Below are 16,501 nucleotides of genomic sequence, written 5' to 3' on the forward strand. Positions count from 1 at the left end.
AAATCTTAAAGGGATACTGGGAGAAGTCATTAAACGTTCATAACATAATGTAAGAGTTGTCATGTGCACACTAATTCAAGTGAAACAATCGTTGACAATTCATTTTCATTCATTCAGTGGTCATACAAATAGGCTATGTCTATAAAAATCCAAATAAAATGGATACACTGTAAGATTCACTTAGCCTATCAATATTTGTACTATTTTATATCTGTGGAAACAGACTCTACTTTGGAGTTAATGTGTGTAAAATAACGTTCTGTGTCTCCGTGTAGTTTCTGTTTCACTGCGTGCGTGCGTCCGTGCGCGCACATGTGACATCATTGATGGGATTGGCTCGCCCTGACTGGGGTGGAGAGTCTCTTTTGTACAGGCTACAGGGGGAGAAGAGAAGTGAGGGACAGAGGGGATAGTTTCCATCAGCCACGGAGCTCAGCACAGGTCCAGCTCCACTCAGTCCGAACCACGCCCTGGGGGACAGGGGACTGTTGTCCCCCAAGTGTCCAAACTCCTGTGATGGAAGGGACAATGGACTGCGAAGATGCGTTTTAGTTGGGTTACAGGTTGACAAGATGAAGTTCGGGAAGAGCATCTGCGTACTCAACGTAGGGGGAACCCGGTACGCCTTCACCCGCGAGGTGATTAAGGATTTCCCTCTCCGACGCGTCAGCCGCCTGCATGCATGCGCAACCGAGAAAGAGGTTCTTGAACTGTGCGATGACTACGACAGGGACCGGAATGAGTTTTTCTTTGACCGCCACGCGCAGGCTTTCGTGTTCATCATGCTCTACGTGCGCTCTGGTAAACTCCGCTTTGTCCCCGGAGTGTGTGAGCTGTCCTTCTACACAGAGATGCTCTACTGGGGACTGGAGAGCGCGCACCTGGACTCCTGCTGCCAGAAACGCCTGGACGACAGGATGTCCGAGATCGGACTGGACACTCTGTCCGAAGTGGACGTCGGAGTGTCGGGGGATGAGTCCCAGAGCTCGGGCGAGCCGGTGCCGGGGATTGCGCTCACCGGTCGCGCTAAATGGCTCGAGAAGATGCGCAAGACATTCGAGGAGCCCAACTCTTCGCTTTTGGCGCAGCTTTTGGCTTCAGTGTCTGTGATCTTTGTGCTCGTTTCTATGATCATGCTGTGTGCTAGTACACTGCCGGACTGGGATACAGCCAAGATAAATTCTGTGGAGGAGCACAGGTAGGCGATAGTCAGTTAAGTTTAGAGGAATTAGGTGAAGATGCTGCTAAATGTTTAGGCGCAATATGTGCCGATACAAGTGAGACTGTGCTCTAAAATCTGGTGCGTAAAAGTCAGTATCCCATCGTTTTGAGCCTAAATATGATGTTTTTTTCTACCATTTTAGTGTCAAAAATCAACATTTACTTTGAAGCAATATATTTGAACCATGAAAGAAAACACTCATTAGTAAAATATAGGGACTTTGTCCCTATACAGCACAATGACAGCAAATTTCAGGCAGTACATTAAACATTAGGATCTTTACATGTCAGACAAGCAAGACCCCAAGAAAGCCAATCAATAAACAATCCATATTATCTACAAGTGTAGTGTTAGAACACCCTGTCTTCCTCTGTGTGCCTCTTCCTTCCTCCACAATTTATTTTGGCTTGGTTAGTTTACACTGCACAGTACACAAGAAGGACAAACACAGATACAGATCAGATACATAATATTCCAGTAGATGATGATTTGAAAGTAGAAAGTGTACTGAGGGATTATATATTATGGGAAGCAAACAAAAAGTAATTAAAACAGTAATCTCCTTCTATATCTTCTTATTTTGGCTTCAGTTTTTGGATATAAGGTGAAATAGTGCACCTCTTTTTCCACATTATTTTTGCACAGCCTGTACTCTCGAAAGCCTGAGGCAGTTTTTTTCTATATAAGGCTGGGTTATGTTCACTCTGGCTGGACATAGTTTTGGATCGTTCACAGTGGTTAGGTAATCTCTAAAAGTGTAGTTTATACTGAGGGTCAACATTATTCCAATTTAGTTTCATGTCAGTAGATGATGCAGTTCCCTCAGTTGCTCTATAATTTGGTTTTGTAGGTAGGGCTGGGCGATATGGAGAAAATCAAATATCACAATATTTTTGACCAAATAGCTCAATATCGATAACGCAGCGATATTCTAGTGTTGACTATTGGTGCTTTCCCAAAATATTTACACAATGAGATTTTTGATAAATAATCATCAGTAATGTGGATATAATGACTAAGTGGGTAAAGGCAAATAATAGAAAAGTTACAACAGTCTGGTAAGTTCAGAAAATGACATCACTTTACTGTAATGCAGCCTTTAAAACCAGGAAAAGACAACACTTATGTCATATCAGGATATTACGATATCCAAAATCAAAGACGATATCTAGTCTCTAGTGGCCTCACTGCATCAAATACAAGCACCACCTCATTCTAATTCAGTTTGATTGCCTTTGCTGTTCTAATCAATGGGGTAATCATGTGCTTGCTTATGTCACAGTCTCTCTTTGAGGGTTTTTAAACCCCCCTCCCCCCCTCTGTGCAGTTTCCCGGCAATTTTCTATCCTCCTGTCTTTGTTTACTTGTGTCAACCCGGAATTGCGTCAGATGTCCTTATTTCCCATAATTTATATCACCCCTGCTTTGCTTCCTTCTTCCTCACATTTACTGATTGTCAAACACCGTCTCATATTATCTATATCTCTCTGTAGCTCCTTTGTCATTTCCTGTTTACAGTCAGTTCTGCAAATTTTTCTCCTTTCCTCTCTCCTCCATAGGATAGTGGAGGCAGTGTGTATTGGCTGGTTTACAGCAGAGTGCATAATGCGCTTTCTGGTGGCCAGAAGCAAGTGGGACTTCCTCCGCCGGCCACTGAACATCATCGACGTGATTGCCATCACCCCCTACTATGTCACAATGGTTATGGCCCGGGCAGGGATGCCGGGAGCCGGGCTCGGGGTTGCTGGGGTGATACTGCGTGTGCTGAGGATGATGCGAGTGTTCTGGCTAATGAAGCTGGCCAGACACTTTCTGGGCCTCCAGACACTGGGGCTAACGCTCACGCGGTGCTACCGGGAGATGGTCATGCTGATGGTGTTTGTCTTCGTCGCCATGGCAATATACAGCGCTTTGGCCCAGCTGCTGGAGCACGGCTTGGACTTGGGAACCCGGAACCCGGATTACGCCAGCATCCCAGCAGCCGCCTGGTGGGTCATCATTTCCATGACGACAGTGGGGTACGGGGATGTGTACCCTGTGACAGTTGGGGGACGGGTGCTTGGGGGAATGTGTGTAGTGAGCGGCATTGTTCTCTTGGCACTTCCCATCACATTCATTTACCACAGTTTTGTACAGTGTTACCAAGAACTTAAACTCCGCTCTGCCAGGTACGCACGCAGCCTGTCAGTGGAGATGCTGCAATAAACGTGCATTTATATCAAAACACCTTTGGCCCTGCTTACATCAGAAAGAAACTCAACAACCCAGTAGACCTGCTGATCCCACTGTGAAATAGTGATCCATTTTGTGCCCTGCCCTGTTTCCTGACTGAGCTAACCCTGTTTTTTTATTTGGCCTGTCTAGTTCCAGCCTGTTGTGTTGATGATCTCCAATTATTGTCTCCAACCGGCATGCTCTGCGCCCATCTCCTTAACAACATCACTTGGACAGAAGAGTAGGAATACACAAATAATTATTTATTAAACACAAACAGGCGCAGTCAGTCCAGTTTTGACAGCGGCTGCTGTTTACACTGTATTCCCATGGTTACAACATTGGCAGAGACGGCTGCATCCAGTGTGTGTGTGTGTGTGTGTGTGTGTGTGTGTGTGTAGGTGTGGGTGTGTGTGTGTGTGTGTTTGTTTGTCAGCCTTTCACTATGTGTTATAGCACCCAGGTGGGACAAGTTACACAAGATTGATGTGTGACCTAGATGCATTCTGTTAAACCTGTGAAATATAGACATGAAGTGAAGAAGTGAGTGTTAAGTGGGGATGCAGAAGGGGTATATAGAGGGCTTAGTTGTGTAGGAGGTGCCAGTGATAATGAAATATGGAGACAGGTCATCAAGGACTACAAGGTGGCAGACAAATGACGGATTGACAGATATGATTGAATGTGAAATGGAGGATAAAAGATTCTGGGACAACAATGACAGAGATGACAAAATGTGGAACAACCCTGAGCACAAACAATTAATACTGAGAATGTGTTGATTCTCCATTTGTGAGTGAATGTAAGGCAATTTGTATTTCTGTGTCTCCAAGGCAACCTCCATCCTCCAAAATGCCAATCATAATGGTGGTGGATCTTGTGTGCACACAAATAGGCCACATCCACGCACACAACTCCTTGCTGCTACGCAGCATTTTTGCAATTATTGGAAAGATTGCATAACAGAATTCATTGAAATAAAAATTAAATTTAAAAATAAATTACCATGATGGTTCTGACAGTCATTATTCAGACATGTTTCCACTGTCCATGGTTTGCCAAGATAATATGATTTGTTGATCCAAATAAACAAGTCAACACCTCTCCCACACAACAGTCTTTCTCTGCATCTCCTCTCCTCTTCCTCCTGTTGCCATCTTTTTACACACACACACACACACACACACACACACACACACACACACACACACACACACACACACACACTAAGTCCATGCTCTTTTGTTGCACAAATAAAACAATTAAGGAGTCCTTTAATTATCTGTCGGTCCTTGAATTTAAAGTCTACATTGTTTATTTCCTCAAAGACTTTGCAGCCTTGTATGAGTTTAGTATTGTAGACAGTACATATCTCACTATCGTTGTTGTACTGTTATCAATGTGCTTTTTAAGTTGTCACAAATATGAGAGGTAATCAATATTTTACCACCTTGCCTACAATACATAATTTTCAAGCTCACGTGGCATAGCTTGTGTGACTTTTGGCCAGGCGTGATTGAAACCATCAATCAAAACGTTTTCATCAGTATACCACAAACTTGTAATTAGTGTGATTATTGTATGAGCTTTATAATAAAATTTCTGTGAGCAAAATGTCTTTGACTGTGTAATTGCTTATTACAAATCAAAATGGTAAAATGTAAATATTATCAGATTCTTAACTTTAAATAACCTTCTAAATTACAGTAACTAAAATAATTAATGCCAAAAAAAAGTGATTAATGGATACATTTTTGGCAGATGGAGCTTGATAATTCAAAAGTCTTGATGTCATGACATACTATTTACACTACGCATCCTGCAGGCAGTGGAATATATTATTCACTGTGAGGGACACCTGAGCCCATTGGCAAGGACATTCAGTGCACTAATCGGATTCACACTGGGGTGAATATTGTGCCACAGTCTAGTTCACAACGTACTGTTGTAAGAGTAAACAGACTGAATCACAAACTGCTGTTGCTCTGTTCTCAGGGTTCAGACTTTTTAATGTTGCACATCTGTCAATGAGCTCTGAAGGCTTGTGTTTAACGTATTCTTAATCAGCTCAAAGACACATGGGTGACACATTAAAGGAAAAAAAACATACAGTAAGGTGTTATAGTAAGGTGTTACACCACAAGTTACCAGAAAAGCTTCAGTGCTCCTTTACATAGATTATCCCTCAGTTGGTGTTTTGATGATGGTGGGGGAGTTAACTGTCCAAAATTGGTGTTCAGTTGGGTCAAACTTTGTATTACCACTCATTTAATTGAATATTTTTGTCAGCCCCTCTCTTTGTGTAAATGTCTTTTTGATGTTAAAAACCAAATTGACTTACTCAGGCACAGTGCTTTAATCAAAATGCTAACAGCAGCATGCTCACAATGACAATGCTAACATGCTGATGTTTAGCAGATATATACCGTAGTCAACCATTGTCACCATCTTAGAATAAAACACAAGTTTGCTGATAAGAACTGAACACAAAGTGAGGCTGATGGGAATTTCAGTAGTTTTGCAGGCATTTGGTCTGAAACTAAATATGAATTTTAATCTGCTGGTGGCGCTGAAGGAAAAGTCAAAGTCAGTAAGATTTATGCTCTGGGGACCATACATAATTCTATGGCAATCCATCCCATAGATGTTGAGATATTTTAGCCCAGACTAAAGTGGTGGCTGTCCAGTCCAGTCCAGTCGTTCATTTAGTCTCCGAGGACATTCTGGACTTGAAACATTTTTCAAAGCTCTTTTTGTAACACAGTACAAAGCATGCAGTAAATACAAGTCAACTCAGCCCGGGGGGAGAGAGACAGAAAAAAGCATGTGGACAAAGATGTTCACAACAAAGAATATGTTTTCATGGCATGTCATGAGAATGAAGAATAGCAAAAGTTTATACATTTATATAATATGACTTCAAGTAATGATTTAAGATTTGAATTTTTAATTTATGCAGGACAGGTAGGAAAGAGCTTTTTCAGCAAGAAGTAAAGAATTTACTTTGGTGTAGCTTTCACTGTAGATGGTGGGACTTTCCAAAATCCTATTTTGTTTTAAATCATGCTGCTATAATCTTCCGATAGATGGATAGATGGAGTGGTTTGATGTCTGAGGGGAAGATCTGCACACACTGGTTTGGGCTGAAAAAACATATGACTACTACCTCTCTTTTTTTGGGGGGGGATCCTTACTTAAAGTATCAAAAGTAAAAGTATTCATTGTGCAGAATGGCCCATTTCACATTATAAATAGTGATAATTAGTGTTGGTGCCCAAATACCACCAACACTGGGTCTGGTATAAGTTGAATATTAAGAACTTCAGACAGAGTTTGAAAGATGTTAGCCCAGTGATTACACAGTCTTGCGCAGTTCCAGAACATATGTGCTATAGAAGCCGGAGCTTGTCCACATCGGTCACATAGGGGGTTGACTGTAGGGAACATCTTGGACAGTCGTAGCTTTGATAAATGTAATCTGTGTAGAATTTTGAATTGTATCAGTCTATGTCTGGTGCACACCGTGAGTGGACAAATTATTGTGCCTTTTCCCATTGAGTCTCTGTGATTTCCACTCCAATATCCTCTATCCAGGCCTCTCTTAGGTGGTCCAGTGTTATTGTGCGGTCCAATTGTGTCAAGTCATTGTGGATCTTAGAGATCGCTCTTTTAGTCTGTGGTTCAGGCAATAACAGTGTGTCTATTTGAGAAACCGGAGGTTTGTTTGGGAAGGATGGAAATGTCTTTTTAATAAAATTTTGGATTTGTAAATACCTAAAGAAGTCCGTGCTGGGGATATTGAATTTGTCTTTTATTTGTCTTTTTTTTAAAATAAGGGTATTTTGACAGCAATCACTGAAGCAGAATACTTCATCATGAACTTGGGACTTTCCACACTGATACAGTATGAACATTGAGACCAATGGCAAAAATTAAGATCAAAATATGTTAACATTTTGTATTTATTTGAATACAACTTGCAACAGCATTACTTTAGCATAACATGTATATTTGTAACTAAAATAAAACATTTTAATTGTACTTGTGCAATATTGTAATGTTGGCATAAGATTTTAGTGCAACATTCACTAGAAAATGTATATTACAGTCATGTACTTCATTCACACTGAACATAAAAACTTTAGAAAAGATGTACCCTCTTGAGTATACCATCAAGAAGAGGCCTAATTTAACAAAAATGAAATGTATTTAGATTAGAGGCAGGTATATGGCAAAGAGGAAGGTGCCAGAACAAAGTGTTTGATTCTTTTTCTGTATAACTATTTTGAACCACAATCAGTCAGACATCTTATTACAGTAACATAAAACATAAAGCTAACATTTATGATAGAAGCCTGAGGTCCTACTGTCATACAGCATCTCTTGAATCAACTGACCTTCTTTCTCAAAAAAAAATGTTGTCTCTTGTAGGCCTACTCCTATATTCTTTTTTTGTTGGCCCTTTCAGCGCTTTATATTCACTTTTATCTTTTATACTTTCTATGGTATGTCTTGAAGCACTCAATATGCAATGAAGTGTTGCATTACTCACATGCATAGGTGGTGCGTTTATCACAAAGACGACATCTCAAGAACCGATTCCTTGTGTGGACTGGCCAGTGAGAGACTTGGTCATATCTTGCTTGATGTTGAACAGTAGTAGCCAGTAGAAATCTCCTTCCGTGGCTCAGTGGCTTTGTGGCAAACATTTGTATAAGAGATTGTGCCATTACCTGTGTGAAGGTGAGCAGGTCAGTGGTCCCTCCCATAACATCTCTGTAAAAGTAATAGCTATTCAAGAGTGCACTGTTCATACTCAGTTTTGACCCATCTCCCCCTCATAGGCCATATCTGACCCATCACTATCACAATCACTTATAATGGCATCTTTCTTGAGGTATGATTGCATTGTTGCATGCCTTGTCTGGGCCATCACCTAGATCCAACATGTCAAGGACTTCACTTAAAGTAAATCTAAAATAAAGAAAAAATGGAAGTAAGATACAACAAGACTTTTGTTTGTGTGCATGTAGATACAACATTCTATCCCACCGGTCACTATTGTGACCATTAAAATGTTTACTCATTCTGCAAACACACCAAAGACATTTGAATAATTACAAATGTATATATCATAACTAGACAACTTAAAGAGCATGTGTACAAAACATATTTTTCCTAAGTTTATTTTAACATACTTTACTAACCTTTTATTTGGGAGCTTTGAGGCAGCCATCCTCTTCTCAAGGTGCAACCATACTGTCTATGGGTGCAACTAGGATGTAAACAGCTCTGGTCATGTGACAATTTACTCAAAACATTTGACACTGCACACATTTCATTGAAACACGCTATTATTTCAATATTTATTGAAAGAGTATTGGGAAATTCCCCAGTAACATTTTTAGAGCCTTATAAATAAAAAAGAAATTCGCTCAATTGTGACCAATGGGTTGAATTGGGCAGCTGGTGAAGGTAAAGCTAATTTTGACTTCATACTACTGGGCATCTTAACCTATAATAATATATCATAATGTATGAGTTTATTTACTTTCTATTAACTAAATCTGCAAAGCAACTACAATGTGTGTCTCTTAAATTTAGAGGAATAGAAGTTTAAGAAGCATACAATGGAATTAGTCAAGTAAAGTACAAGTAACTCAAAATTGTACTATACTTGAGTAAATGTACCTACTTATGTTTTACATACTTTTGGTGTACACCACAGCCATACAGAGAGAGATTCTCTATCACTCTGGTGTACACCATAAGGTACACATCTCCTCAAGGGGCAGCGTCGAGCAGGCTGAGTGCTACGTCACTTTCCCTCGACGGTCGCAGCAGGAAGACCCTTTACCGGGTGATTTTTGTTGTGGATAACACCTTTCCCCGTCCTTTAGCAGGAAAATGTACTACAAGTTCAGCGGTTTCACCCAGAAACTGACGGGGTCTGCTCCCACGGCCGCCTACAGCCCTCAGGTAAAACCGGGAAGCGGTGTGTCGGTGAGGGACCGAGTCGGTAACCGCCGAGGATGACCTTCATATCGCTGTGTTGAACTATTGTCTCTACTGTAGCTGCCATGTCTTTCAAAACACTTGAAGATATTTAAAGATATCCAGTGCAGTTAGCTAAATCTAAAATATGTGTAGTAATTCCTAAACGTGGTGTGGTTTTATTGACGCGTTTTATCTGCGGAAAAATGACCGGTTTAACAATAGTTTTCCGGTCTTAAAACACAGTAACGTTAGTTGAACGCTGTCTTCATCTCAACTTTAATTCAGCTGTGTCGCGTAATGTCATCTGTAGTTGAAAACTGAATTCCTATTTTTTATCACCACCTTATCACGTAACCTTCATTTTAAAAGGTTATGGGGATTTGGCCTTCATGTGACTTTAGAACCACTTTGTAAAATCAATGGCCTCTCGGAGCATCTGCCAGATGTGACCTTTACTGTATGATTACTCCCCTGTTCTTTCCACTGCAGCTTCCTTGTTGTTCTATGGTAGTGGATTAGACTGCCTGAAAGCTCTCCTGTGTCTCTGTTTGGAAGTCACCTATCCAACAGTTATGCTATTTCTTTGCTAGAAGAAAAAAAGAGCCTGTAACATAAATATTGTCTTCAGTTGAAGGCAACTAGCCCTTAGTTACTACTGGGGAAAAAATCTGCACTATTAAAAAGTTTCAGGATTGTATTCCTGAAACTTTTTTGTTATTTCTTAAAGGTCCCATGACATGGTGCTCTTTGGATGCTTTTATATAGACCTTAGTGGTCCCCTAATACTGTATCTGAAGTCTCTTTCCTGAAATTCAGCCTTGGTGTGGAATTAAAGCCACTAGAGCCAGTCCCACAATGAGCTTTCCTTAGTATGTGCCATTTCTGTGTCTGTAGCTATTGAGGGGGGGCATGATGTCTCTCTCTCTCTCTCTCTCTCATGGGTGGGCCAAATTCTCTGGGTGGGCAAAGCAGAGAAAGGGGAGGTAACCTTTCTCCTTATGACCTCATAAGGAGCAGATTCCAGATCGGCCCATCTGAGCTTTCATTTTCTCAAAGGCAGAGCAGGATACCTAGGGCTCGGTTTACACCTATCGCCATTTCTAGCCACTGGGGGACCATAGGCAGGTTTGGGGAACGCATATTAATGTTAAAAAAAAAAACTCAAAAAGTGACATTTTCATGCCATGGGACCTTTAAATTAATTTAAATAATTAAACACAAAACAAATTGAACGTACAGGGCTGCCTCTCCACCATGCCTCTACATTGGCGCCCAATGAATAATAACGGCCCATGGCTGAAACTAATTGCTGATCCCTGATGTAATATAATATCTCGCCTTTACCAGCAATTGTTGACGCAGTCTCTTTTTATATCAGCAATAGTAAGATTGTGGCAACTGTAGCGTTTTCCACTTACTTAGTTAATTTCTCAAACTCACTTATACTGTAATCAATCTATCTTTCCAGGATCTCCTCACACTTGGCAGAGATTGATAGAGGCAGGTCGATAGAAAGGATGTTAGTCTTGTTAAAAAGTAAAAAAAAAAAAAAAAAAAAAAGAAAAATACAGCCAACAACATTCACACTTTCATGCAAAGTAGAATTTACACCTGCATGTGTTTAGTAATGGAAGCCCCCACCAGACACCCAAAGGCAACATTTTTTCTCCCCAATTTGCATTTTGCTTAATATCCTTCAGCATCTTGAACTATGCAGCACATGTCCCTCTGTAATAACAAGTCATACATGTGAGGATACAAAAAATAAAGGGGAATTCTTCTGTGAACACTTTTAATGAAGCTTTCTCTTAAATGGCAAGTAAACGTAATCTGCTTTCAGTGCCTCTGCTTTTTTATGTCGTATTTAATTTCCCCGCTCGCACACTATCTGCCTCCCCACATTCTAACAAGGAAGTGATTCGGTTTCCCAGGGATTTTCAAACCCAAGGTGGGTTAGACGCTTCGTCCGAGTGAAAGGATATTAAAGAGGCACACTTGTACTTAATTAACACCACTGTGTACCTTCGGTTTATTTGAACAGCTGCTTGAGATGCTCTTTAAAAATCTGAACAGGCACTTAAACACTCTCACAAAGGGAGGCATACATTGTGAGATGAGATGACTCAAGTACTCATGTAATCCCTTGTATTTATGCAGCAGCATTGAGCTCAGTACACTGCCTACAACGAGTATATGGACTTTTGTTCTACTTGGATATGAAAAGAGTGGTTTTCCTAAATCTCAAATAAATCTGAATACAAAATAGCTGCATAATATGAGAAAAATATCTATTTGTGATTATTTTGACTGATATTGCAATATGATTCATGATATTGGGGAAAATTATCATTTTTGTATCGTTCTTATTTTCATTGAAAAATATTACAATTTAAAAAATGTAAATGGTTATAGTGTGATTTTTGCGAGGATCGGTACCAAACAAAGAATTTTTCTTTAGTCTTCTGTAGGATACAATTTGTAAACTGGGACGTCTCTGCAGCACCACAATACTTAATTCAGAATGGTTTGACACATATTAAGCCTTTAACAAATATTGCATCCCCCTGCGATTTGGATATTGCACTTGTCCATATTTCGATAAAATTCAGATTAATTATGTAGCCCTAAAACAAAGACATGATAGACATATTTTTACATTCAGTTTGATTTACACTTTCCGAGGATATCATTATTTATAATGTCCGTCGTAATTAAACATCCACAAATTCGCTTAGAAAAAAGGTGATTTCATACATGTGTAACTATGATGTTGAATAGAATTGTGCATTATTGTGACCAGTTTTTTTTGTTTGTTTAGGGGCTGAGGCCAGGTGTGCCAGCAGAGTCCCCAGCCATGATCTTTGCCACACCCACCAAGGTGGTGTCAGAGGCTGGGTCCATGGTGGAGTACTTGGGAGCAAACAGGGTTCCTGACCTCCAGAGGCTTTTCCAGGTAATGAAGCACATAGACTGAAATAGTCTTAAGCGTGATTTCTGCTTCTGCGTTAAATCTACGCTGTGGCTATGTACGTACAGTAGGTACGTGGAGACACAGACCCTACGCTGACCCTACGCAGTAGCCTGATGTGCACCTGTGGCTTGGTAGTGTTGCATTTCCCCGCCTGGTTCTCCTTCTCCATAAACAACATGAAATCAAGGAGAGGGTTAACTTTTCCTGCTAAAGATTTCCCACCGTGGTCAGAAAGCACAGGGTAGACACTTTGTTTCTCTATGACTCTAGAGTTGCTACTCACTCCGAAGCTAATCGCTGTTACTCTCTCACTCGCTCTACCACACACTTCCCACACATAAACACATGCCAGCCCTGCTATTCTCTTAAAGAGATCGACGGCCACACCAACGCGCAAGTATAAACTCCAGGCCACTTTCGTAGGCTACGGCGAAAGCTCTTCGTGGAGCCTCCACAGAACCATAAATCACGCTTTAGTCCTGACAAGAAGACAGTTCAATTCATTCACAGTGTGAATCAGCTTTTGTTAATTCAAAGAAGTCCTCAGAATGAAGATTCATGACCTGCTAAAGTGGTCAAACTTGCTCAGTCAAAACACTGAGGATTCTTTAGCTTTAGGCTCTTAATGGCCCCTTGCTTCCGTATTCATCACACAAGAGGCAGTGGAGGAAATAACTATGCGATTTGGCAGAGGAATCGCTCAAACAAATGGAAATCACAGTAATGCCTGCTGCAATTTTCTAATTGCAAGAACATTTTTTTGTTAAAGCGGTGTTCCAGACAGACCTGCCACAGGTAATCTCTGTAGAAACTTTAAAGATTATTTTTTTGGGCATTTTAGGCCTTTAATGATAGGACAGCTGAAGAAGTGAAAGGGGAGAGAGAGGGGGAACGACATGCAGCAAAGGGCCGCAGGTCGGAATCGAACCCGGGTCCGCTGCGTCGAGGTGTAAACCTCTACACATGGCCGCCCGCTCTACCAACTGAGCCATCCGGGCGCCAATCTCTGTAGAAACTTTGGCCTTCCAAAGCAAATTACACATTGGACATTTCAGTTGTTCCAGTCACAATTTTCAGGGACAATTATTCATTTTGAAAATGGTTGTGTAGAAAAAAGCACACTGCACACACACATCACCATTTTAAATAAACATGCAGAACTGGTTCAAAACTGGGTGTTTTTAAATACATTATGAAGGAGAGGGAAAAGACATAGATACAAAGTCATAAGAAAATGTTGTTCTGACCCAAATAATTCACAATGGGCCTCATTCACCAACCGTTCTTACGAAGAAATGTGTTCTTAAACCCTTCTAATGAACTTTTTACGAAGATTCTGGCATTCACTAATGTTTTCTTAACTTGGATTTGTTCTTAGCTAAGAACAAAATCTACAAACACTGAAAAGCACTCTTACGCACATTTGAGTGATGACAATTTGCTCCAAATGATTGGTTACTGCATTTTATTTAATTCTAAAGTCGTTTACAATGATAGTATTGTACTGTAATGTATTTCTGATCATTTGTTGAAAAAAAAATCATATTATGCAAAAAAAAACACTAACACTGCAATTTACATCAGCAATTAAACGGATTAAATCCTGCGTTATTTGGTGATTGATCGCTATTTATAGGGCCAAAATGCAGTGGTAGAATGTAACAAAGTACAAATTCATCCTAACTGTACTTAAGTACATTTTTCACGTATCTGTACTTTACTTAAGTAGACTCAATAGTGCATAGCCTACTTTTGACTTTTACTTTGTTACATTTTGCAGCAATTATCTATAGATACTTTCTACTCTACTACATTTCTACAATGTTCTGTTACATTTTCTGATCAGTTTCCCTCTGCTAAAACGTCTTCCAAGTTTGGTTGCCGTAGATACTGTATATATGGGGCACCGCTGATCCAAGCCGGCTCCGGTGCTGCAGAGCCCGGGCGCAGCGCCGCTGACCCTCGGTAATACAGCCTCCGGTAAAAGTGAAAATGAAAACGTTGGTTTTTTATTATTCCCGTTTTTAAATCAAAGTTGCCATCTATTTCTCTCCACAGCGTCGTTTACTCCTCCGCCAGGCTGCGTAAGACGCGTTCATATCTTATTTATTTGGCTGGACCTCTTCACATCTCCCCATTTGCGCTGCTTCACACACTTTATTTGCTTACTTGCATGGTTAAAGTAAATAAAATACATCCATGAATAAAACCAACCGCATTCCGATTCTAACAACACATTTCCGTTTTATGCTGGTTAGGATAGGAACTTCTTTTAAAAGCCAGGCCTTGTTTGTGGTAGTGTACACCTTCTACTTTTACTAAAGTAAATATGTCTCTTGTTATTTGTACTTTTATTTAAGTAGCCTACTGAGATTCAGTACTTCCTCGACCGCGGCTCCGACAATCTCAGAAAACCTGTCTCCCAGGAGGTGCACAGGAAGTGTCATGTCCTTATATGGGAATTTGCGGGGCCTTTTCTTATGCTAATTAGGAACAACTGGCACGCGCTTTCAGTTACGAAGACGTGGGATTCATCAATCCTAAGAACACAGATGCGAACAATTCTGCTGTTTAAGAACACGTCATGAATCCGGCGTAGACTTTTCTTAGGAACCTTCTTAAGAACATATGTATTTAAGAGAAAACTTAGGAAGGTATTGGTGAATGAGGCCCAATGTTCTGACACTGTACTCTCTGTTACATCGTCATCATTGTATATTTCATATTTTTCTCCATTTTTTTCATGCTCTAACTCTCCCTTGCCTTCCCGCCCCCCTCCTGTTTCGTCCTCTCCCAGACGTCAGACGGTATCCCCATTCATTTGAAGCGTGGAGTCCCCGACAGGCTACTGTACCGCACCACCATGGCTCTCACCGTAGGAGGCGCTCTCTACTGTCTGGTGGCTCTTTACTTTGCAGCCCAGCCCAGAAATAAGTGACCAGCACAAAACCCAGGATCTTTCTGTAACATCTCTGACACGTCGCTACTGTAATTCATCGACCCAACGTTCCCAGCCTCCATCTGCCCTCGCCATACCACCTCTTGGGACTCTAATCGCTGTCAGAGCATCACACTCAATGATCACAATAATAATGTCTTGTCTTCTTTGTAAAACAAATGTCTAAATTAATAAATTTTAAGGGGAAACAAAAGTAAAACGTGCTCTGAATTTAAATCTTGTTTTTCTTGTTTTGTTTGTCTTCAACTTTATATCTTCTATTATGTGTCACTGAAATAACACTCGCTGTAGCAGAGGTGTTATTATTGCCCACAAAACAGACAGATGCATGGACATCATATATGAAACTGTCTATAGGGTAGAGAGCTTGAATGCCAAAATAGAGGTGGAGATGGAAAGATTTTTCTATGCTCACAGCTTTCAACAGGCGTGTGGTAGTGCACTGATGAGCATGTGTGTGCGAGAGAGAGAGCAAGCATGATGAAGAAACCCCGTCTGGAACATAGCTGCTGCTCACTTGGCTTAAGTACGGTCATACAGTATTTATATGTGTGGGCTCTGGTGTGATGTCAGATGCTTCTCGCTGAGTTTAGAGGAAGGGAGGTTGTTTCAGACAGACACGTTGGCAGCCCCACATCAAGCTGCCAAAGCACTGATTGATGATTTTGAATGAAGTTTAATTTGCAAAAACTGTTAATATTTAGAATGTGGTTGAGGTCTCATTTATTCAGTTTTTTATTAATTATTTTTTACCTAAAGGTCCTATGACATACTGCTTTTTGGATGCTTTTATATAGACCTTAGTGGTCCCCTAATACTGTATCTGAAGTCTCTTTCCCGAAATTCAGCCTTGGTGCAGAATTACAGCCACTAGAGCCAGTCCCACAATGAGCTTTCCTTAGTATGTGCCATTTCTGTGTCTGTAGCTATTGAGGAGGAGAGACTGGGGGGGTCAGGTGAAGGGTGGGGGTGTGGCCTTGACCAACTGCCATGCTTCATTCATTTGCAGCCATGATGTCTCTCTCTCTCTCTCTCTCTCTCATGGGTGGGTTAAATTCTCTGGGCGGGCAAAGCAGAGAAAGGGGAGGTAACCTTTCCCCTTATGATGTCATAAAGGGAAGATTCCAGATTCACCCAT

At 40.8% G+C, this 16,501-nt stretch overlaps 2 protein-coding genes across 2 annotated transcripts; both read left to right on the forward strand.

The window, feature by feature from the left end:
* The first annotated feature begins 393 nt into the window (after nucleotides 1-393).
* On the forward strand, nucleotides 394-4,403 carry kcng3 (potassium voltage-gated channel, subfamily G, member 3). The gene is made up of 2 exons (XM_028568244.1): nucleotides 394-1,198; nucleotides 2,782-4,403. The coding sequence occupies exons 1-2, from the start codon at nucleotides 573-575 to the stop codon at nucleotides 3,425-3,427; spliced, it is 1,272 nt and encodes a 423-aa protein (XP_028424045.1). The 5' UTR covers nucleotides 394-572; the 3' UTR covers nucleotides 3,428-4,403.
* Nucleotides 4,404-9,230: 4,827 nt separating this feature from the next.
* On the forward strand, nucleotides 9,231-15,579 carry cox7a2l (cytochrome c oxidase subunit 7A2 like). Its single transcript, XM_028568154.1, has 3 exons — nucleotides 9,231-9,415; nucleotides 12,252-12,386; nucleotides 15,202-15,579. The coding sequence occupies exons 1-3, from the start codon at nucleotides 9,344-9,346 to the stop codon at nucleotides 15,340-15,342; spliced, it is 348 nt and encodes a 115-aa protein (XP_028423955.1). The 5' UTR covers nucleotides 9,231-9,343; the 3' UTR covers nucleotides 15,343-15,579.
* The last annotated feature ends 922 nt before the right edge of the window (nucleotides 15,580-16,501 follow it).

The sequence above is a fragment of the Perca flavescens genome, chromosome 21 (assembly GCF_004354835.1).
Source record: "Perca flavescens isolate YP-PL-M2 chromosome 21, PFLA_1.0, whole genome shotgun sequence".
NCBI classification, from domain to species: domain Eukaryota; kingdom Metazoa; phylum Chordata; class Actinopteri; order Perciformes; family Percidae; genus Perca; species Perca flavescens.